Here is a 25717-nt window from a genome sequence, read left to right as displayed (position 1 = left end):
TTCGGCCCGTGCGGCGCTGAATGTTTCATTGAGTTTTTCCATCCGCGCAGTGATATCTTTACCAGCCATCGTTCCGGCAAGACCCGCGAAGAATCTGTTATTGTCACTTGCATGCTCACTAATTCTATATAGACGATTTAAACCATTCTTGTACCCGCTGGCGATTTTTTGGTGGTGATTCAACCCGATGTAAACTTATTATTTTTTTCTCGTCGTACGCAGAGAAGTATGTAGGTGCGCGATGCATATTATTAAATAAAAATGGAAAAATAAAAATGGAAAAGTAAAAGTAGAAAAATAAAGTTTATTCATAAGAATTGCGACAAAAGCAGTACCGATTGCAAAACAGTTGGGTATATAATCCATAGATCTTATACGCGATAAAGGTATCGGTGGTGTCGGCGATGTTACCGGAAAAGCATTTTCGGCAATCAAAGAAAGACAGGCGCGATCGGTACGTAGAAAACCACCACCGGTAAAACCGAAACCGGCGAAATTATCAAGCACCGAAAATATGACAGCGAATATAAGTGCAAAAAAATCAAGCTGCGAGTCGTAAACTAACCTAGCAAGCAAAGATATCCCCGCTAGTTTAGGAAGCGGTCTTCGTGTTAGACAGAAAAAAAAGAAATAAGAATGTTTAAACATGTATCTAATTCCGCATTTGATATGTCTTCGTCAGTTCTCAAAGATGAATTTATACGCGATTACCAGTTGTATTCTTATAAATCACAAGAACCAGATCAGCGCGGATGAAATGAACTACGTATATAGGATACAAGTAGATATTTGTTGCCCGCGGAGGCATCCATTGAAGTTGTCGGTGAAATGATAAAAATCGATAATGCAGAATACGCCGATGCGGTCAAAGTTGGTTTTGTCAACAATGATCTTATGGCGTTATATAACAGGGTCGAATGCACAATTAATGGAAAAACTATCGAATTGATCCAAACATCGTCGATGTCGCCACAACAGTACTTGTTCTTGCTAGATACATGGACGACTACTCAAGGTGAGTCGGCCGGCCCGTCAATGATGTTTTATAAAGATTCAAGCAACAGCCCTGTAAACTCAAGATACATAATGAGAAGGCCAAGAAATTTTGCCGACAACAACGACGCAGATGTATGGCCGATATTTCACGGGGACAATACAGAATTCAACTTGGTATTTACAACTCTTCGATCAATGCTTGGAGGACAGCGTTGGAAATTTTCTTGCGTGATTCCACTTTCACATATATTCCGATTTTACCATAATGTGAGAAAAGTTATATTTGCAGTTCAGCATTCAATCGTGCTTGTGCGAAAACAGGCCGATGACGACACGCTTTGACGATCACACAAAGATGCCGGCAAGGTGGTTTTCTCAAAATTGGCGCAGTGGATGCCGACAAGAACTTCGTTGCTTGCTGAAGGACAACAAATGCTGTCTTTTATGAGCACAGGCTGTAAAACGGCGTTTTCGTGGCTAACGATGACCATAGATGCGTTTCAAAGTGCAATCAATAGACTTTTATATGGCAGTTGCCGTCGCATAAAGGTGTTTCGCAACCACGTTATACTTTTTATCGCGCTTCAGGATGCCGATATGTAAATGTTTTCCAAAAGTAAATGTTTTTGAAAAGTAATTGTATTGATTGAAAAAGTACAATGAATTATACGCACGTCGAGTTAGTTAAATTTATGTTCAAATCAAAAACTGCAATCAGGTAAGACAATAATTTCGAAACACGATCAAAAAAAGTACAATGAATTATACGCAAGTCGAGGTTAGTTAAATTTATGTTCAAATCAAAAAACTGCAATCAGGTAAGACAATAATTTCGAAACACGATCAAATTAATAGTAGGCAAAATAAATTGTCGTTGACCACCCTGCAACTGAAGCATTTCAACGGTGCCAAGCAGGCAAGAATCGGAATACGACTTAATCTATCCGCGAGTACTATCACGGACCCAATCAAAACCGGTCGTATATTTCCACTTCTTGTGGAGATACCAACGTTAATATCAGCGGCAACCCCCACCCCCCACCCCCGTTGCAAAAACATCCGCGTTAGGTGCTGTTGGAACCTTTGCGGGAATGGCATTAAAAAAGGCGACAGAACGCGGAATAAAAAAGTGTTCGCCGGCTAAGGATACCAGGGACTCCTCATCAGTACCGGCGCCGTCTAAGACTCCCGGGAACGATTCGTTAGTCTTTCCAATGTCAAATTTTGATTTGCATGGCGCTGTTAGCGAATTAGATATCAAAATCTTCAGAGGAGTTTTTTATGCATGATCAGTTGCCAGCGCGGCCAAACCGCACAGAGACAGGTATTATCAATCTTGATAACCGTACCGGCGCTGCTACTCATCGGGTAGCATACGCAATTGACCCACGTGGAATTATTTATTTTGACTCGTACGGGCTAGCACCGCCACGGAAATTTATCGATTACGTAAAAGTGGCAAATACACCGGTCTGGTATTGAACACTATCGACGCAAACAATGTCAGATCCGTTAATGTGCGGCCGTGAAGTACTCGCGGTTCTCAACGCGATATAAAATTCGTCTGAGGCACCTCACAGCGTTGTTTTTAATTATACACGTAGAAATTTTAAATAAAATGGTATATATTTACGGAAGAACTTCTTGAATCAGTGCTACCACGGATAATATTCCATTATTTACCGACGGCGGAAAAATCAGAGACTTAAATATATCAATTTCAACCATTAGAAATGAAATTGCCAAAAATGTCTCTGGTCGTTTACGATCTACCGGTGATATAATGACGGGTGAACTTAGCATGAATGGAAATAAAATAGTCGTTTTAAGAGATTCCACATCTGATGAAGATGCCGAAACAAAATAATTATGTAGACAATAACTATAATACAGCAGATACTATATAATCCACGGTGCGAGCTGAGTAAAACGTTCACATAAATAGGATTTTTAAATAGGCACCGCAATTTTCAAAAACTTTATAAAATCGCAGACGATTTCTTCGAGAACCCTTTGACTGTTTACGCAAGACCCAGCGATATTAAAACAGATTTTGAAACGATTAAAAAACTATATGATGTCATAAGTGGGATTCCTGATATCGTTAAAAACTTGATAAAAATTCCATACATGCCGATTGCCAACAATGCATGCACGGTGTCATCAGGATTCTCAACATGATCACAAAAAATGACACTATCAAACATATCGCAGAAGTCACTCTTGTGTATAGACTGTCTCTGTTTAGAAGCGAAAAAATTAGTATATTCACAACGTATCCCTGGCGACATTCGGACGATAGTTTTTCTGGAACCGTGTCTATTTTGTTAAATAGCGGAGACGAAGAAACATTAATACTGGAATCATTTGATAAAAAAATTAACCCCAGCGTTTTATGATGGTGTCTGGAATTTGTCGCTGAAACGTCTCAATTGATTAATAAATAAAATATAATGAGCCTTCCAAAGTGCAGATTTTAGGTACATTCAAGTGCGTGAATGGCAGACATAATTAAAATATATCATTGACGAGTATACAGTTAATGTAAACAAATATCAAAATCGTGTATTTGTCATCGACGTTGTTGTGTATTCGTTATCCGCGGTTGTCACCGGCGCCGCTTTGATATTATCAACGTTAACAATGACAACCCCGGTAGTGCTAACGATTTATTTTTCGTCAAATTCAATCACGGGTAGTTTTAATATTATCGCGAAAAATTATATACGTGCACAAGAAGAAAAATTAACCAACTACAATATAAAATTAAATGCGGCATCTATGGCATATTCGCGGCTATCTTCGTTGATATCTACAAGTCTTAACGATGGCGCTATATCAGATTCTGAAATTTCATCGAAGATTGAAATCTACAACTCAGTTATTAAAACAACGAATTTAAATAATGATGGAACTACTTCAACAGATAGACACGAATACAACCCTGCCACAAACCACGATGATATCAGTAAGCTCAACCAGTCTAGAATTCAGTGTTGATTTTCCAAATGCGGTTCCAGTGAAAGAAATAGCATTGGCCCAGTTGCGTGTATATTACAGCTGGCCCAATATCAGGTCAAAATCGTTTGGTGGATTAGCTTCAAAACTGTATCTGGTGTTTGCCGATAAAAATAAGCCAGATCAAACCCCTGACTGGCAGGTTGTAAGTATACCGACGGGTATATTCAAATAGATCAAATCAATGATGAATTCCAGCGTAGAATAAAGTCGTTAATTGGTAGCTATAACGGTTCACGAGCCAACTTTGCCAGCCGCGATAGAAATAAATTCGACTGATTACGCCGTTGGCATTTATTCTTCATTGGTGAGATCTTTGTTAGGTTGGCTGAAATCGCTCCACCGGTTTCTGCACCGATACCTGAGCCAAAGCGAACTGATTTTACATCGGATAAACGCACGTACTGGGATATTACTCTAGAATATGAAAGATATTTAAAACCAATATAAAAAAATACTTCAACAGCGGTGAATTACGGTACAAGGCTAATAAATTATGGTGGTGGTATGCTTATCTCGACACTGATGGTGGGACCTTAAGAACAGGTATTCCCGCTGAGAGTTTTAAAAATATTTTTGATAATATTAATCGTTAGCACAAACAAAAACGAGAACAATTACACCAATTATTTACCGAGTATCTTTTTGACGTGACGTCTACAAAAGATGAAATCATTAAATAGATAGAAATATTAAATCAGATTGTATTTGATATTGAATTTGTTTATCGAAGTATTATGCAAACTGTGATCGAGTCAGAAAACAGATTTAAGCAAATATTTCTTAATAAATATTAAACTACAGAAGCAGATCTACCAAATTTTAATTTTCTGGGATATAAAGCTGCCGAACTAAAGAAATCAGTCAAAGATATCAACGATTATTTTTTTCCTAAAATTGTCGAAGAGTGGAGAAAAATAGCCCCACCGGCAAGTATTCTCAGATATAATAATGATAGATACGGTGGTGGTCGGCATATTTCACCGGAAATTGTAAATATAACATCGGCGATAGCGGTTAATCTTTTATAAGATATAATCGATGGTAGTTACCAAGTAAATTTAAAAGAATCAAATCAGGCCCAGCAAGGTTATATTTCATATACTTTTAAGCCACAAGTCCTTCTGGGATATTTAGTCGTACAAGATAAATGCTGTATATCTGCGTTGTCATAATGACTTGTTAACCCGGATAAATTTCAAACTTGTTGATCAAGAAGGCTATTTAATAGATTTGCGAGAAGTAAATCTAAGTATAAATGTATGTTAAATCTTAACAGTCATCCCCGCATGGTTTCATCACTATAAATTTACACGATCCCAGAACAAGATATCGAATCGGTCTTGATAAGATATTTTAAGAACAGCAGCATGGAGGGAGCCGTTTTCAATGGCCCGATGCTGATTTTTTCAGGCCAAAAATACAGGTTTTTATCGCGTTTAACGAGATATTGTTTTGTAAAATGAAATTATGGGGCTTTTTCAGTTTTTGTTTGGCAATTGGAGGACTCTACATGGTAATCCTTGGGGCACCCTCCCTGCTGCTAAAACAGTTGCCACATGTACGGTAACTTGTGACTGCGGATTTTAACAGTTACAATGAGGTCCTAGGCATCATAAGTTACAACAAAATAGGCATCGTTTATTTGGCAATAAATTGCTGGTGCTCACATACACTCACTGTCGAACATGGTTTCTTTGAAATATGTCCGAAGGGCAGTCCTTTTCACAAGATAAATGCAAGGATAAGGATTAACTGTTAATTAGTTACACTGGCTTTATTGTTTGCGTACTTAAATGAAAACTTTAGCTATTTTGCAGTTTAGCGAGACCTGACCAGAATATGAAAAAGGGGCTTGTCCTGGGGGAATAATAAGGCGCATCACGAGGAGAAATGGCACTTCCCATGTGCGCTCGCACATCGGGGTAAGGGGGTGGAGTCAATAGTCTCCTCTCCCCAATTTCTATTGTCAACTTAGTTAATGTGAAACTTTGACCTATTTTCTTTTAATTGCTGCTATTTAAACTTCCCAAGGGATAGTTTTACATCAGTTCCAATCATTACAGATTACCGTTTATACAATATACATGTATCAGGCATAAACTGAAAGGTTGTTTTGTTGTTGTTGTTTTGTTTTTGTTTTTGTTTTTTTTTTTTTTTTTTTTTTTTTTAAGATTACTGAAAATTGTGTTTTCTACTAACACGACAGGTTTAGAATCTTTTTTTAGCAAAGCTTCCATTTGATTAAAATCTGGTCTCAATTTCACATAGGACAGTGGTGATTTGATTTAGATTGTGCCGTGTTAAGGCATGTATGTCAAGATCTTGAAAATACATATACTCATTTCACCAGTGCGATCGAAGTTTCCTCAGAAAAACAATTTTTGTTTCGACAAGCGCGACGGTCATTTAACTCTGAATAGAGCTGCCATTTTTTCAGGATCCCTCTCGTAACATTCCTTTGAGAAATGTAATGAGCAAGAGTGCTGTATGATGTTGCTTTGAAATCGACTCGTTTGTAGAAATGTATCCATACTTTCTTTATGCCTTTCACTTATGGAAAAGAACAACATACTGTCCACAGGCTTTTTTAATGTGCCATTACACCCGTAAGCAACGCAAAACGGCGTTGTCTTTCACTCTGGCAATTCCCGAAAGTAACCGAATAAGCGCGGAAATTTTGCATACGAGTTCACGGAAATTCAGCTCCTAGAAGATATGCCAATATTTAAATATTGGCATTACGATCGCAGATGATATTTCAGAATATATGTTTTTTGTTTTTTTTTTTATATATAGTGCTTTTATTATTATTCTATATTTCCATTGATTTCTGGTCTCCTTTAATATTTAAAACCGCGCGGACAGAGGTGAGATGGCAGTGACCGGTAAAGGCGAGTGCTTTAGAAAACCCAGCCACCTGGAGCCCCAAACAATGTCCCCAAACAAGATCCTAGTTTTCTAAAGTCTAACTCAAGATCATATTCTCTGTAAGCTTTGTTTTGTCTGTAACTTTACATCTGAACAGTGGCTGTACGAAACAGATGAATTTAGATATATCACTCACATATGCACCTGGATCTATCATCACCCTCCTCCCCGCCCCTCTGCCCCCAACCGGAGACGTAGCCTTGTGGTCGCTTGAATCTACTGACACCGTCAGACTATTAACATATTTGAAAATATAAATGGATGCGACCAGTACAGTCTTTAGCAAACGCGGGGCCCGGTTTGGATCATTTTGACGGGCCCCCTTGGATTTACTCGCTGGGCCCGCTGTGAGTACGGCATTTGGAAATAAACTTTTAAACAAGTTTTATATGATATTGAACTTAAACGTTTCTTCCATCGCTTTAAAATTACTTTCTCTCTATAAATATGTTTTTGAAAATTACGCACGCGCGGGACCCTTGTGAGAGAGAGGCCCAATTGGGTCAAATCGGTCCAATCGGCTTAAGGTCGGCCCTGGAAGGGACACGAACAGACAAATTTGGATAATCAACAGATATTGCTCCCCAAGTCCACCCTTACCCCCCGAGACCCTTAGCGATACTGTGGCATTTTGGCCGTAGGTCATTGCTTTGAAATTCTATATATCTATCTATCTATATATATCTAGATACAGTAAAAATTGCTTATTACGTTCCTGAGTAAATGAATGGTCGAATTTAATTGTCCAAGCCAAATTCCTAATTACTATATATTCAAATTTATTTTTGTTATTACGTTCCTTTCTTAAAGCATGTAATTGGTTACAACAGTGCTGTCCAACATTTTTGACGCCATGGACCACTGAAAAATGCTTTTCTTGGAGCCGAGGGCCGCAGCAGAAAACTGAAAAACACGACTATATAGCTGCTCAAGCTCTGGCGGGCCATTTAAAATCAGCCCGCGGGCCGTGGGTTGGACACCACTGGGTTACAGCGTTTGTTTGTTCTTTGTGTCGGAGAAAATAAACTCAATTATAATGATTTTATCACCGAACGTGCTGAAGCAAACGGATTTAATTAACATTGATGATGATGATGATGATGACGACGACGACGACGACGATGATGATGATGATGATGATGATGACATAACATTGACGATGATGATGATGATGATGATGATGGTGATGACGATGATGACGACGATGATGATGATGATTCCCTTCCTACTATGCGTGAAGTGTTCGATTTGGATCTAGCATACATGTACTATATAATAAATACGAGAGGATACTTGTCTCCTTGCTCGCGCGACCTATTTAAAAATAAACGCTAATATTTCAAGCTTAATTTTGTACCGATATTTAGCGCAGGCATTCGACTGTATACCCCTATCAAAAGTTTGACTTAATATCATACCATTAAGGAATTACAAATTATTTTTCCACGCTACCGTTCGACATGGCCCTGATCGTGTCCGCTTACTATTTAAGAACAAGGCGCTGAAAGAAATACTGCACTCTCATTGGCCAACTGAAAATAACGCGTGATGGCTTAGATTTTTAATCATAATTTTTTATTGGCTGAAATACATTGGCAAATGGCGGGTAGCGTGGGAAAATGATATGAGCAAAGGACAAAATCATTTCTTAAAAAGGAAAGTTGTATTTAATTTACAGTGTGTATGTAGGGGATTTGCATACTTATAATAACTCTCTCTCTCTCTCTCTCTCTCTCTCTCTCTCTCTCTCTCTCAGGGGACCCGAGTGGCCGAGTGGTCTAAAGCGCTCTCCGTTACGGATCACTGCCATCTCACCTCTGTCTGCGTGGGTTCGAGTCTATGATTCGACCAATGTGGGTATGCGAGAAAGCTTGCCATTAGCTTCTCGTGGGTCGATGGTTATTCCTGTGGTTTTACATGGTTTTTCTTCCACCAATAATACTGGCCGCCATGCATAGCCTATCGTGTGCTGACAAATGGCGTTAAACCCAACAACAACAACTCTCTCTCTCTCTCTCTTCTCTCTCTCTCTCTCTCTCTCTCTCTCTCTCTCTCTCTCTCTCTCTCTCTCTCGTTTTAGTTTATTAAATGTATTATTTGGTTTCTACATATACTTAATCGCAGTACGATGTCCCTAGATAGGAATTATATAATAGTTCACACCACCACTGTGGCTGTACCTGTACTCCAAGAAGCCATCGTATGTATTATCATGTTAGGGTTTGGGTTGTGGTTTCATTTTTTGCTGATTTTTTTTTTTTTTTTGTGTGCCGATTTTATTTTATTTTATTTTATTTGTTGATCTGTCAGCGCAGTCTTGTACTTCCACGACTGCAACAGGTCCATACATATGTAATGCGAAAAGGCATGATAACATCTTATCGTGCGGTACTTTATTTCGTTTTTTATATTTGTAAGCTTCCCTAGTGAGTTTCATTGTCACAGTAAATAGATTTAATTATGTGTATATCTTGGTGTTCACGTCTGATTAATGTTGTCATTTCTGGTTCATGAGACTTGGAATACAAAGCAGACATGTTGTTGTTGTTGTTGTTGTTGTTGTAGGGTTTAACGCCATTTTTCAGCATTATACATGGCAATCAGTATTAATGGTGGAGGAAGAACTCGGGAAAACCCCGGAAAGAACCACCGACCCACGAGAAGCTGGCAAGCTTTCTCACATACCCACATTGGCTGAATCCGAGACTCGAACCCATGCACGCAGACAGAGGTGAGATGCCAGTGATCCGTAACGGAGAGCGCTTTAGACCACTCGGCCACTAAGGGCCCCACAAAACAGACTTAAAATGTATTTTAGGCAGACTGAATGGAAAGCATGTAGAATCCTAATTCTTATATTTGTAACGAATAACGTTGATGCACTATCTGACGCAATAGTAAATATGTATGTTACCTTATGATTGGTTTATACTGAAGGGAAAAGGTTTTGTTAAAATGTGGACAGTGAGGATTTACCGGTTTTAATTTTTTTTAACTTTATTTTTCAACTTCTACGTGCCTGAGAAGTCTGTGGATGAATCCAAATCTGCGAGTCCTATATGTGTTATTTATTTCTAATTTGTATTGTATGATCGACCTTACCCTTAAGGAAGGGTAGGAGTTTGGGACTAACTGACACATGTATTTTTGTTTTACAAACAACGTCTTACATAGCTAATTTATGTATATGATTATAGATCATATATTACGATTATTAAAATTTGTAGGTAAATATGTTTGCTTACGTGGTTTTGAGTTCTAGATACAGCCTTGATGCTGACCCTAAAAGATTCGAGAAACGAATTTTGTTGACAGTTTGATGGAAACTTTCATTAAGATGACCGTCATTCTGGTCCTCTTGTTGTGACTCGGGTTTATCTATTAGGATTTTTTTTATATCAGAATTATTCATTCCCACTTGAACATCTGACTAGCGGAATCAGTCATTTACTGCGTTGATTTTTAATTTGAGGAGATTTATTTGTTTACATTTTTGGTTGGAATTACTTTAGGACTAATTCACTTTATATTTTTTTTTCAGACTAAAACATTATTTTGGGTTTATTGTGAAGTCATTTAAAGACATTTTTATTATATCATTGTAATGCATGGCGACTTTAACCAGATCAAAACTACTCTTGGCTATTGGTATATATATATATATATATATATATATATATATATATATATATATATATATATATATATATATATATATATATATATATATATATATATATATATATATATATATATATATATATATGAGCATTCAATATTGGTTATCATTCAAACAACTCTGAAATTTATTCGGAATACTCTTTACTTTCGGACTTGGGATGAAACGGTTGAAACTATTTGGGATTTAGTTAACAGTACAGTAAGTTCTTTTTAATTTTACACTTTTTAGTCTTGGAGAATAAATTAATTGTTTAATTTTTTTAAACATATATGTTTTCACTCTTTTATGTTACTTCGTTTAAAACCATGGAGTTGTAACATAGGACGGTCGTTTCCTTTTGTGTTCTCGTTTCTCTTAGGGTCTTTCTAAATTTGTGTGTATCAGGCCACAGTGTATCGGCCTTTTTATGTCTTCTTGGCTATTCCTTTATTCTTCTGTTAATTTGTGTTGCGGGTATTCAAGAACCCGCTCCGCCAATCCCCTCCCAAAACTTCCCACACAGAAGCAAACACAAACCGGTAGTCACTGTTTGGAAAATCGTTGAAACCGCCGTACAATAAGCATATTTAATTATATAAACGTAAGGGACATTAAAAGACAAACTAGGATAAGTAACTTATATTGGCCACTAAGTCCATCCTAACTCACTTCCTCTCGCCCTTCTGCACCTTGCGAATGAGGCTGTAGGTCATTGCAGGTAAATCTATCTATCTATCTTAATATATATATATATATATATATATATATATATATATATATATATATATATATATATATATATATATATATATATATATATATATATATATATATATACATACATACATACATACATACATACATACATACATATATATATATATATATATATATATATATATATATATATATATATATATATATATATATATATATATATCTGTCTGTCTGTCTGTCTGTCAGTAAAGATTTATTTTATGTAACGTTCCTTTCTTGTGACGTTTAACTTCGCACATCGTTTGCCTTGTTCATATTACATATCAGATAAAACTGGCTCGATTATAATGTTTTTATCACGGACGTGCTAAAACGAGGCCAACAACAGCGGGAACTGTAGGTAACAAAAGCGTAAGAAAGGCGGCAGGTCGCAAAGGCGTCGGTAACAACATCTGATTCACGATCGCTTAATAACAAAGACCGTAATAAAGGGTCAAGGTAAAGCCAGCGTGGTAATCTAATCTGGTTTAATACAGTTAACATTCGAAAAGAACTGCATTCCTTTTATATTATTTTTTTGCCAAAATAATTTAGAGAAAACTTGGCGCTCGTGATATCCGTGATATATTGTTATATTATATAATTTATTACAACTTTTAGGAATACTGTGGTCCGAATATGACTGGCGAGCCTTGACAAAGATATAGAGTGTGAATTACAGATTTAGTGAGGAAACATGGCATTGCCTGTGATAACGATGATCATGATATATTCTTATACTAAGCCAACATTATCCACTTGATTTTTTTCACCTATACAGTAGGATATGTTATTCCAATGATATCATCATATAAACTCAAGTAAATACTTGCTGCGTTTATTTATTGCTTTTGACAGCACTCTTACTACATTAATAGATATAACATGCTGAGTGAGCTATACACCTGGGCAGGTAAGAACCGAGACAAGGTCCGGCCCTACGATGTGCGCCCCAAGGCAGCATGTGGGGCCCAATGCAGCAAACGATGAGTGAGGCCCAAAGCAAAAAATATTGTATTGCGGAGTTGATTTTCTGAAAGTGCGGGGCTCAATGTGTTTGCCTCGTTCGCCTTGCCCTAGGACCGGGCCTGACCGATACCATTGGATTGCGAGACTGACACCCTATCCAACTGATCTATCGCGGCTCTCTGCCACCTCTTGGACAACACACAAACACAGATTTGTTTATTACGTTCTTGAATAAAACGTTTTCTTTATTAGTACATTGTAGTTTAATTTCCCTAGTCAAATTCCTGAGTACCGTATATTTGAAAGGCTTTATTATAATATGCCTTTGTTACAACGTTAAACTAGCTTTAGGATTTGAGCTCAGTGGTCTGTCAGAACAAATTAGCTCAATTATAGTAATGGTATCACCTGACTTGCTCAAGCAAGATAAACAATGGCGTCGTTTCAATAACAGCGGCGTAAGGGCGCCGTGTAACAAAAGCGTTGTGATCACATATCATTCTATACCTGTATCTTGAATAACTGAGTACAGCTTGAAGTAAATCTCGTGTTCATTTTGAATCTGACTGTTATAAAAATGGATAAAAGTTCGCTAACCAGAAAAAGAAAAAATGTCTCTTTAGAGACGAAGCTACAAATAATACGTGAAATAGAAGCAGGGCGTTCACGAAAAGATATATCTGATATGTTTGTGTTGCCAATTTCAACGATTGGAAGTATTTGGTGTAATCGTAAGAAGATCGCGAGAGTAACTGTTTCTGGAGAAATGAGTCCCGCTAGGAAACGGATTCGCACATGTGCCAATCCCGAAGTAGATGAGGGTCTTCTAGCTTGGCTTAAATCAGTAAGAGATGAAAATATTCCCGTAAAGTGGCCTATCCTTCAACAGATGGCCAACGAAATCGCTTCAAAACTGGGATTACAATCTTTTAATGCAGATAAGAATTGGATTGACAGATTTAAACAAAGGCATAACATTATAAGCAGAACAGATAGCGATAAGGGTGCCGGGGTTTGCGAGACTACCATGGCTGACTGGGAATCGAAATTTCTACCGGAACTTTTGAAATCATATCAACCGAGAAATGTGTTTAATGCTGATGAAATGGGTCTGTTTTTTAAAATGCTTCCAAACGGAACATTTCAAAGGAAAGGAGAGAGATGTCACGGTGGTACAAAAAGTAAAGAAAGGCTTACGATTCTTGTTTGTACAAACATGGATGGATCCGAAAAATTGAAACTTTTGGTTATCGGTAAATTTAAAATTCCACGTTGTTTTAAACATGTGAAATCATTACCAGTTTATTACTACGCAAACAAGCGTGCTTGGATGACAGCAGAAATATTTACAGAGTGGGTCTCAACTTTTAACAAAGAAATGAAATCTCAGTGTAGAAATGTTCTATTGCTTGTTGACAATTGTATGGCCCATCCGAAAACATTATGTGATACATTTTCAAATGTCAAAGTTGCTTTCTTTCCACCAGAAACAACGCCTGTTCTGCAACCATTGGGCCAAGGGATTATCTTCAAATTAAAATCTAAGTACAGACGTGATCTAATCCAAAGCTACCTCCTTAGCATAGACAAGCAAACTGAGTGTGAAATAAATGTATTATCCGCAATCAATATGATTTATCGTGCATGGTGTGATGTTTCTACAGACTTTGTTGCAAATTGCTTTGTTAAGGCAGGGTTTGGCCAGCAAACAGATGTAATTACCATTGTTGATGACGACGGTGATGATGATGATGTCCCGCTTGCTACGATGCGTGAAGTATTACTTCTACTTGGATCTGGTGACAATGATGTTGATTTCTCGGATTATGTTAATTGCGATAGTGATCTTGTCACATCGACGGTTTCAACAATTGATGACATTGTTTACGATATAATAGATCGCCAAGAACCATCCGATGTTTCTGCTACTGAAAGTGACGAGGACTCAGTACCACCCATTGTACCCGGGGTCATCGAGGTTCTAGACAGTGTAGAAGATATTAGACTGTATCTACAAGCTCAGAAAGACACGCCTGATATTCTTTTTGAACATTTACATGCTATTGAAAAGCATATATCTAGTAATTGAAGAATTCGGACCCATTAAGTGGATCAGTATGTGGTAGTGAATGGAAACTATTTTATTTGGCACAGATTATAACATTTCGAACGTTTTTAATGATATGTATGATCCTGTGTACTCGTCAGAAATTTTGGTTTGGCAAGTTCGGGTCATACATATAACAAGTTGGCAAATTGTATATTAAATCGCTTGTTTGGATGACATACCGTTCATGTTTAATGTTATTGTATTCGATCGGCTCTTAGTGCACATGGGTGTTTGAGTATCATATGAGGCCAGGCGGACATAGAACACAATTAATTTTACTAAATGTTCTCTACATTTGTTTCTCAACACTGACCTTTCGACTGTGTGACAATCAATACAATTCATATGTTAATCTAAAATACCTTCAAAAATAACTTCACGGTGAAGTTCTTGTCAAAGGTTGATCTGCATTTCTTTGAGCGGCTGGACTGTCAACAGAGCAGCATGTAAACAGAACAGATTTCACTTCCGGATCATCACCAATGCCTTATTACTCACTGTGCACTGTCGCCAAAATACACACGGAAAACCACATCCTGAGCTCATATTCTCAGGAATAAACAATTACCTTTAAATCCCTACATAAAATGCATAAATATAACTCTTCTATCACCACCAAAATGAGAGAAGAAAAAATGTTATAAAAATAGACTAGATCTACATTCGTGGGTACTGAACTGGAAGTACTAATTGTGACCTAACTCCAGGCACGCATCGTCGAATAGTCAATCGCGTCAATGGGTATAGGGTCATTCGACGGCGCGTGCCTGACCTCGCGTACCTGATATTGCGTGCGCTGCTTCATGGAGGTCAGGGTATCAGGCAGGTAGGTGTTTTTGCGGCAAATTGCTTATTATCAGTCAGACCTGACTGTTCAAGTGATATACAGTATGCAGACAAGACCGCTTTGAGAGTGAATAACGTTCACACACCATATGTATTCGTGTTGTACCTTAATTGTAATTGTGTTCATGTTGGTTATTGTGATGGTACTGATACGTTTTGTAAAGACGTTGTTAAAGCCCTTGTACATGCTAGCCATTCTATCGCTTGGCATGCTAACTGATTATATTAATATTGATGTGCCGTCGTGTATGTCGTATGAAGCGACTAACTGTTTGTCCTGGGATTCGCCCCATGGCGATGTTACAGCTGTGGTCTTGGAATGTTACTCAAGTGCAGATTATATCAAAGATTGGAAATCGTATTTTAAGGATTTTATCACTTTTACGTTTATATTTGTATTATATATTTTTGTGGGATGCCTAAATTTCAATCTGTTTAAAATAATATATCCAATGTCCTTAGTGATGATCTGACAGCGACCACTTAGAGGTCATGTTCTAGTGACATATGATATTACCATAATGGCTAATTATATCAGCCTGTCAGACGAAGTCTTGTATCTTAACGTTTGTGAGAATGTGTGGCTTGGCTGAAGAGCATCAATGTGTGCCGAACGATTTGAGTCAATTTCAGATTTCTGAAAGCTAAATTTTCATTGGATAATTCAATGGTCACTAGAACATTACTCATAAGCAGTCGATTTCAGATCTTTATACATGACAGTGGAGATCTGACTTTGATTAGATTACCGAAGCTTACTCTTGACTACGTATCCAGGACTGTACTTAATGTTCCACTAAACCATATTGGTACAAATGCTACATGAAGAAATATACGTGCTGCTTGGCTTCTGTTCTTCCTTGGCTTTGTGTATTCTGTTTATGTTTCCATTTCATATCTAGTCTCACCTAATTCTGACAAGTCTGTTCATGAATCCAAATCTATATAGCAAAGTAGTTTCCTTTCCTGTTCTCACTGGGTGGTGATTTATTATTGTATGATTTTGTTTTCGGGATGGAGACGTATTTTCATTTCCCTGCATCTTGTTTTTTTTTTTTTGATTTTTCCACAGCAGATGTTTTATCGCTAATTAGTTTTCTTTCGGGAGTCGAGTGTTGCTTTATTTTATTTTATAGCACCGGAAAAGTTAGCCTCTCTTTGGTTTTCTTAGCTTAATCAAGGTGTAGACGGCTCCTCTTGCTTGTCCTCGCTTGTTTCAATTTGGGATTGCTTTTTTATATTCCATTATTGCGGTTTTGTAGGATTACAGTGTCAGATTTCGTGACCTTCTTTTGTTTCTACTTTGGACATGTTCTGTCGAATATCTATCATTATACCATGTTTTACAAGGAATAACTGCATATTAAAGAAAACGTATTATTTTGCCATATTTTTTCTTCTTTAAATGTCTTATCTCTGTGTGCGTCTCTCATATTAAATCTCGCATGATCATGGTGATCAGTGCCGTTTTCCCATTAATCCCTAAAGGGCATGTGGTAAAAGGGGTGGGGTGGGGTGTCTTCTTCATTGAGGTGTATTATGCATAATCGATAATCTCACCAGCTTTTATCACCTGCCGTGGTGTATCATTTTGTATGGCACTTTGCCATGTCACAAAATAACCTATTTGTGTTGCAATGCCATAACACACCAAAATTAACCCTTTCTTGAAATGATTATAGTGGGGTTTTTTTTAAACATTTGTCAGAGAAAATTGGCTATATTATAACGTTTGGGTCTTTTTTGGTTACCGGACGTGCCAGAAGCAGATAAACAAAAACGTTCGTATAAATAACGAAGGCGCCAGGTAGCAAAGACATGATAATCTCACCTCATTCGAAGTCGCTCAATAACAAAGAACATAACCAAGGCGCAAGGTAATATAAGCGCGTTGATTACACCTTATTCACGAACGATAAATTAGAATCAGGTAATGGTAGAAAATTGCTTTGCTTTTTGCGTTTTTGATGAAGATAAGTTCGAAATATCATTTGGCTATGCTTCTATACCTGTGTGTTTAATAACTGAGTACGGTTTGAAATAAATCCCACTCGTTCTCCAAATTAAACTCAAGTACAGACGTGCTCAAATTGTAAGATTCCTCGCAAATCTTGACTAAAATATTGAGTGTGAAATAAATGTATTGTCCGTAATCGGCATGACTGATCGTGCAAATCATGATGTTGGCACGGATCATGTTTCAAACTGTGTTATCACGACAGGGTTTAGTGAGGACACGGATCTCGTCGTCAGTGATAACGATGCTGATTATATTAAGGATATGTATCTAATTTTCAGTGACCATATGTTTCAGGGGGCTTTTTTTCTTTCTTTTTTGTGACAATGCTTCCAGATATATACTGATTCAAAAATAAACATATCATGTTTTAATGTTGCTAAAAATTAAATGTTTGTAACACTTATATGCAACAATGATTCACTTACCTATAAGTGTGAATATAACACTATATCTAAGAAAATCTTACAAAAAGCTATGCATTTATTCAGCTTTTACCTTCTCTGAAAATTTGAAGCAGTGAATAAAAGATTAGAATTTACAGTAGTATCGCTTTTTCTGAAGAAACAAAAACCATAAAACCATAAGGTTGAGGGGAGAGAATAGAGCGAGAGGTCTATATAAACTTATCTAGTACATAAGATTAAGTTTGATGGTGAAGAAAAAAAAAACTGTTGATGTTCCATGGCTGCCAAAATAGATTAGAAAGACCGGAGATATCACTATTTATTGCTCCAACTAAGTAATTCCGCAATATTTTTACAGAATTCTTTGAAAGTTAACTGCAGTTACGTTCAGATAAAAAGGATATGCGTATATTTTTCAGCAATCAAAAAGGATCAGTGTAATGTGAAGGGCTATGTGGCCTGGTCACTGATGGACAATTTGGAGTGGACAAGCGGATATACTCAGAAATTTGGACTCTACCAGGTTAACTTCACTGACCCCAACCGTCCCCGTCGACCTAAACAGTCGGTCCAATTCTTCTCGAAGCTTGTTGCTGATAACGGCTTTACTAATAAAGTTTAGTTCACATTGACTATAGAACTTCGTGGTTTCTTGCCACAGACAGCATATTATTCAGCTGTTTCGTAAAACAGCATCAACAAGTGTAATATTTTTGTTTGTCCAGATCACAAAGAAATTTTTAATTTTCATCATAACCAAATTACATGAACATGAGATAAACCTAGAGCATATTGTTAGGATCTCACTGTTTTGATGTATCACGTGTGAGGTGTGTTCAGTGGTACGTATTGTGACAATACATTTAAAAAGCTAGGTTTGAATGAAAAAGATACGAACATAAGGTTTAAATGAAAAGGATACGTAAGAAGTAGTTATTTCAAAATGCAAAAGAAAATATTATGAGTAAAAACGTTTTATTTTCATTAACAAAGAACTTATTTATGTGCAAAATGTGAAAAGACATCCATACTGTATATTGATATGACTGACCACGTGTATTTTGCTTTGTTTGTATTTCTAATTTTAATATATAAATGCCCTAGACGAATAGTCAAGTTATGGACCAGCTGCAAATAAAATTGAATGAAATAATTTTCGTCACTGGATTCCCTTACATTAGTGACACATAACACATACAGCTCCACGTGGATATAATACAATTTCTGAGATTGAGCTTCGCATTTTCTGTCAACCAATCATAATGATGTAACTTTTGAAACCTTGCTTTTGAATGTCTGTAAATTTAATCACAAACTCGAGCTCAAAGTTTCTCATTTGCAGGGAATTGTTTTCTTGATTTATCGATCCTGCAGAAGCAGCCCATACAAATGTTTGAAAGGGCAAAATTGGCATGCTAGTCAGTGTAATTTATAATCTACATGTTATATACACGTGCTACGAGCTCTAAATACATTGCTATATATAGATATTTCACTCCACTGGCAGTGTCACTGAAGTCAGAAGTTTCAACGTGAGGTTTGTTTTATTCATCATCGCTGCACATCTAAGCAGGACAATACATTATCAAGCTAAGACGCACAGTTTATCGGCGAAGGAACTAGAGTCACACAATAAAATCAAAGCCTAATTGTGACCGTAGACATTAAAAAGAGATGATAAATGTCATATCTATATGGACTTCTCGGTAGAGTGCGAAAACCGGGAATTGAAATTGACCCTTTAAAAAGCACCATATTTAAATTGCGAAAGCGGATATACATTTTATGAATACATGTTATTTGTTTACATTGATAAAGAGAAAAGGAACAATTCATTCCACGTGGACCATGTGGAGTGGATGGTGTCATAAAAGTGGACCATGTGGAGTGGATGGTTTCATATACGTGGACCATGTGGAGTGGATGGTGTCATATACGTAAACCTGATATTAAGAATACATGAGATATTGACTGTACACTTATATACACTCCGTACAATAGAAAATATACACGTGTGTGTGTGTGTGTGTGTGTGTGTGTGTGTGGTTCATTTATACTGCAACTTGTTGCAAAATTTGTTAGCACACACGCCTGAAAAAGTGAAACAATCCCTTTAAGCCAATACATACGACTACTTTCTCAGAAGTTGAATGTAGTTACAAAAGGCATGCCTTTCAATCAGATGCTTCAATGCTTCATTTATAACATAATCTTGTTCAGTTGTAAGTCTTTGAATTTCTTGACATCTGGTCCTATTTCCAGCGTCATCCCCAAGAATGAAACAAGATCTATTTTTAATTTGCTCTACCTGGTCAGTCATTGGTCATCTTTGATTAAATATCCAATACGCGTTTATGGTGTTTATTTATGGGCTTAGTCCCTCGTTGCCAGCTATTCTTTGTTCTATATTTTACTGCATTGTAATGCAAAAGACCATTTGTCATTATTACACGTCTGGTCAATAGAGGATTTTTCAAACACAGTTCATTTCAACTATTCGATTGTTTTTAATATAGAATAGCATAGGGATTTGACCACAAAAGCAAGATGTTGCGTGAATCAGTATAAAAACTTTAGGTTAAGCTATATTTTATCATTCGTTTAGTATGCAACCAAAATGTATGCTTATATTTTGTCTTTGCGCTCAGTTTCTGATATGTTAGTCATACATGCTGTCTAAGTGAATTTATATTCAATATAAACATCTTGTACCTACCAGTGTATTTACATTGCACCATCCAGTGCACAAACTCATGTGAGAAAGCGGAGAGCTCTTTAGTCAAATGTCATAACTGTTCTTGCGGTTATCGTCATCGCCATGACAACTAAATAACCTCAAAAAATGAATACTAAAATGATGGAGATGGACAGAACGAAGCTTTTGATCCAGATGTGACGTAAGCAGACATTGGCTGCACTATTGTTTCCGGTGCTCTTTGATGTATCTCCCATTTTGTTTCGGCTTCTAATTTTAGCTTTCTCGTCCTCGGGATTACGTGGTTGTGCAGTCGATCGCACTAGAGTACGTGTTGTTGTGATTTTTTCAGTTCTGGCTGTTGATGTCGTTGTTGTGTCGGCACCCCTGTCGGGCTCAGCACGACTGTCATCTGGTACGACTTGGGTAATTGTCGTCTGTTCCGGTCCAGGATCACTGTCATCTACATAGATAAATTGATATTGTAGTGATCTCTAAACTCACTAAATTTATTTATTTAATATATTTCTAAATGATAACATTTAGTTTCCATCTGATGTATAAATATGTTTCATCAAAGACTGGTATATAATTCATTCACTTACTACTGTAGTATTTTTAACGACATTTCGCAAGGAAAATTTCAGTTTTTATGTCATGGTTTTTAAGAAAAGGGGGATGGTACTGCTCACCTATAAAAGTTAAGAAAGTAACAAATGAATGCCTTTATTTGCTGCACTAACCATAACAGATTCGTGAAACTTCACCAAACTCTGTTTTGCTGAAAACTTGCCGATGAAGCTTTTAATACATTGCACATGGTAGCATAATTTTGCGCGCATCAGTTATGGCATTCCATGATGAGAGAGAGAGAGACAGACAGAAACAGAGAGAGAAACCTGTTGTATCATTAGTCTTGGACTTGTCGGCATGCATCGCGGCTATCTGCTTGCAGCGTCCGCTCAACATCATGTAATAATCATACAACAACTTCCGGGTTCGTTTGGGGCACGTTGTCAACTGGCGCCGGAAACAGTTGGCTGTCCCAGCTGATATTCTTTGCAAAATAGAAAAGAAAAAGAATAAGTAACATTTTGCTCATGAAGTCTGTATTATAATATTAAATTGGTGAAAATCTTGCAATTAATTAATAGTTGTAGGGTGCAGTTATGTTGTCTTGAATTTAAATTTAGTAGGAGTGCAATGGAATGACGCAGAAAATCAAAATTAATTTCCAAACGAAGAGTTTACTTAGGTAAGCATTATCAAACTTAAAGGAAATTATAAACGGAAATGAAATAGCCTTTTTTTATTAAAATGTTTATGGACTCTAAACAGACAGAAGATAGACAAGGAACCAATCTACTATTGACATGATGTGCTGATGAAAACTTTGTTCGATGATTGACTTAGGCTAAAAGACGTTGTTTGTTTGGTTTTTTTTTTGTTTTTGTTTTTTTTTTTGTTGGGCGACAGAAGCGAATACAAGAAGATATCAACTCATGCTAGTAGAACATATTCTGGTATTCCTATATAGTCACTGTTTTCCTACTGGTCGAACGTGTCCTGGTATTTCTGTATAATCCTTGTTTTCATACTAGCAAAATATGTTCTGGTTCTCTTGTATAATCACTGTTTTCATACTGGTAGAATATATTCTGGTATTCTTATATAATCTTTGTTTTCTTTATAGGTAAATCAAGACAAGAAACGGTTCGATTTAGAAATGACAGAGAGCTGTTTTAAGGAATTATTCCCTTAATCTCAGATATCTTTAAAGTTATAGAGTGGAAAGGAAAAGGTGATGAAAATGTAAAATACTAAAAAGTAACTTAGACCTTGAAAGACTTCTACCCGGTACGCGACACACATTTCAGTGATGATGTACATCATACCGGTTTTATTCCCTAAATATCAAACAGCTTTAAGTATTAGAGCACACAGGAAGTGCGTTGAAAACGTAAAATATTGCGCCATGGCCTTGACCTTGAAGTAAACAAAGGTTAATCCTTTAAATGTATAGAGTGGAAAATAAAGTGTGATGGAAAAGTTAAATAATGAACCGTGTCTTTGAAAATAGCAACCAAACTCTGTTACACATCACTCCTTCTGATGGCCAGTCACAAGTATACTAACTTGTGTGTGTCAGTCTCGAAGGGTTTTAAAATAATAGAACATCATGGAATTGTAAAACTACTGAGCCATGACCATGGTCTTGAAGATAAGATACAAAGTTTGATCCTTTAACAATAACGACAATACAGTAGGGCTACTACACCGTGGACTCGTTTGTAATACATCCAGCACCTCTTGTTTTTCGTGGAGTAGAAGCAGTTTTGCGTTGTAGTGTAACTTACAGACACCCGTAGATTTCTGCAGTATCGTGATTGTCCGCGCCGGTTATACTGGCGTTGTGCAGGCGGTAGAAGTGAGCTACGGCGGTCTGGGTAGTCCATCGCATGCACTTCATGACGCGGGAAATTCCCTCGTCCACACAGGTCAAGTTCCGCCACACTAAGGAAGGTAAAGATTATCATTTTCTTGTTGCACGAGACAAATACTTTACTAAATACAAATTATAAAACTATGGCTATGGCAAGAACGAACACACAAACAGAGAGAGAGAGAGAGAGAGAGAGAGAGAGGAGGGGGTTCAGCCTCGGACAGGGTGGGACAAATAGGTCAAAATCCCGAGGGCCCACAGCAGTCAGGTTACCCACCAACGAAACAAGTATTTTTTTAAAAAATTCATTCAGGCCAGCTGGAGAATTATTTTAGCTGAATACAAAACAAATTTACACTTGGGAACAGCCTATTTCCCACTCCGAAGCAGAATAATGAAAACTATAACAATCGATTCATTTTGGGAGTCGTATTGCATCTGATGTGGAGAACTCAAGTTCATAATCGAAAAGGAGGAGGGAGACTATTTTTTTTAATTTTGCTGCTTCTAAATAACTTGAACAAATATTATTGCTTTGATTTACCGAAGAGATATATTTATCGCATTTCTGAAACTTTAAATCGCACTCGAATTAAAATAGGACTGCGCCCTTTTCAGAGACGCTTTATTTACATTATTTTGGAAAGGCTGTGAACCGTTACTGTGGTTACTGGACTACTTGACCAGATTCTGGCAGATGGCGAAAACTTAAGACATAGCACTGAATAAGCAAAAACTGTGACGCAAGCGTAGTAGCAAATGTGCGTTAATCGAGTAAGATAACGTGGGTATTCTCCACAACAGGTCTTCCACCACGAAAAGAACAACAATATCGAGTGATATCGCAGCGTTTTGTGTAAAATTGCATGCGTAGTAAAAGCTTGTGTGTCAATCAGTAACCCAAGGAGAATATTAATTTCACAGAAAACTGTCGAAACTATGTTTTAAGATCAGAAGCTGAAATGAAGAACTAGTATTTTATTTTCCTTCTTTAAGTTTATTCTACCTCAAATACATTTACTCTATGTTTTGTATTTATTCGTATTAAAGGAAGAGAAAAGAAGTTATAAAGTCTTAAGTTGAAAGTTTATTTAGATTATATTTAATAATAAGTAAACCTAAAGAGCCAATGAAGCTATGGGAACGTGTGTAGTGAATGTAGATGACGCGTAATATGCAGAGACTGGTAGGTATCGCGTAATATGCAGAGACTGGCAGGTATCGCGTAATATGCAGAGACTGGCAGGTATCGCGTAAGATGCAGAGACTGGTAGGTATCGCGTAAGATGCAGAGGCAGTAGGGGCTGCTTATACTATCTATCATCTTGCAAGTGCTTCTTAGCCTGAGCAATATTGTCAATGCTGCATGTTGGGCTTTGTGTAGGATTTGTCTTTAAATAAAAGAGTAAACGTTTTGTTGTTTGGAAACTTTGAAAAAACCCAGTAACTATGGTGAATCTTACGAAACCTTTGTTCATATATCCTCGATCTTTTCTGTAATGACATGTATGCAAATCTGTGAGGATATAATTTTCCATTTTCTGGTTTTACGTTCGCGTAGTAGAGTTCTCTTTATGAGCTGCGTACACCATACTAACAAGTGTACATTCCTGGCGGTTATCTCTACAATAGGGAACTTACACGTACATTACTCAGGACAGTGGATTATCTTATCTCGGTAGGATAACCACACTGCCACAATGCTGTACATTCCATAATTACATGACACGTAGAGAAAACCAAATTCTTTGATAAATTTATGAGACCTAATTCAGTATGTATTTACTATGATCTTTCGTCTTTTGTGCCTTTGGTGTAGAATATTTGTTACTTTCAAGGTCAATGACGCTAAAAGACAGTATGTAAACGGACGGTATAACACGCAAATGAGTCATAATTCAGCACTTCTGATCCACCATTTTTAAACTCGTTCTCTTAACCTCATTCTTTATATGATTTTCATGGACCATTTATGAAACAGTTGTGGAACTCAGTACAGGTACGCGTCTACTTATACGGGTAAACGATGAACTTAGACGTCCTTGCAGTCAAACACCGATATGTTCTGCAGCAACGCCATCTCGTTATAAGTCAGTGCAAAGGAAGTATTTTTGTTTGTTATGGAAATAATGGTGGTTTTTTTTCTTCATTAATATAGTACCTAGACATGAGTATGTATTACGAAATAAATAATGTCTGCCCTTTCTTCTTTGGTTTCGTTATTCTGCAAACAGTATTCTTAGCTGAAGTATTCATAAATAATCAAACTGACAATAGAAAAATCTAAACAAACATTTTAATCTTGTCCAATCTCCAGAACATAAAGGTTACCACATAGCTAGCCTCGGACTTGTAGTTAGTTTATGCAGAAGAGGATGCATCTTAAACATGAAGCAAGAAACATTTAAATTGGAAATTACTTGATCAGCAGAAAGACTGACCCTGTTTTCCAGATGATTTCATCATCAATGCTGAACTTCGAGCTCATTGAAATCATGAAATATTACTAAACCACATTTTTGTGTATCGTCAGAAAAAAAGAGCAAGCTTAAATAACCAATGGAACAGTCAGGTTTAAGTACATGGAATACAATTTCGTTGTGCATTAGAGTTGGGGCTGTGTTGTCCCGTAGCAACAATTTTCGCCTGCAATGATGTTGCAGGTAAATACATGGCAGATAGTAAGCAATCAAGAGCTAGACAAGTACCAGTTGCAACACCATTGTTCAGCATTTCAAAAATAGTTTACTCTTTGCTAATCCCATTGTTACTAAACGGAAATTGAATTTTGCTTTGTAATCACAATTACAGTGCTAGCGGACAGTCATCGAGTCTTGACTTTTGAATTTATTAGAGAAAAAGAAATGT

At 37.0% G+C, this 25717-nt stretch overlaps 2 protein-coding genes across 2 annotated transcripts in view; one reads left to right on the top strand and one right to left on the bottom strand.

Annotated features, from left to right (window-relative positions):
* The window catches only part of LOC149776802 (lactase/phlorizin hydrolase-like), an 85789-nt gene extending 66925 nt beyond the window's left edge, over positions 1-18864 (top strand). Inside the window, exon 16 of the mRNA XM_089941498.1 lies at positions 18131-18864. Coding sequence (XP_089797624.1) covers positions 18131-18333 — 203 coding nt within the window. The 3' untranslated portion in view covers positions 18334-18864. The remainder of the gene's footprint in view (positions 1-18130) is intronic.
* Positions 18670-25717, bottom strand: part of LOC149776801 (uncharacterized) — a 43839-nt gene continuing 36791 nt past the window's right edge. The window contains exons 4-6 of the mRNA XM_089941499.1: positions 22764-22920; positions 21306-21463; positions 18670-20869 (exon numbers count right to left, since the gene is read on the bottom strand). Of these exons, the coding sequence (XP_089797625.1) occupies positions 20547-20869; positions 21306-21463; positions 22764-22920 (638 nt within the window). The 3' untranslated portion in view covers positions 18670-20546. The remainder of the gene's footprint in view (positions 20870-21305; positions 21464-22763; positions 22921-25717) is intronic.

Source organism: Sinohyriopsis cumingii, chromosome 18 (assembly GCF_028554795.1).
Source record: "Sinohyriopsis cumingii isolate HCF-2022 chromosome 18, ASM2855479v2, whole genome shotgun sequence".
NCBI lineage: Eukaryota > Metazoa > Mollusca > Bivalvia > Unionida > Unionidae > Sinohyriopsis > Sinohyriopsis cumingii.
The sequence above is the reverse complement of the archived record's forward strand: the minus strand, read 5'-3'. Positions and strand labels throughout refer to the sequence as shown.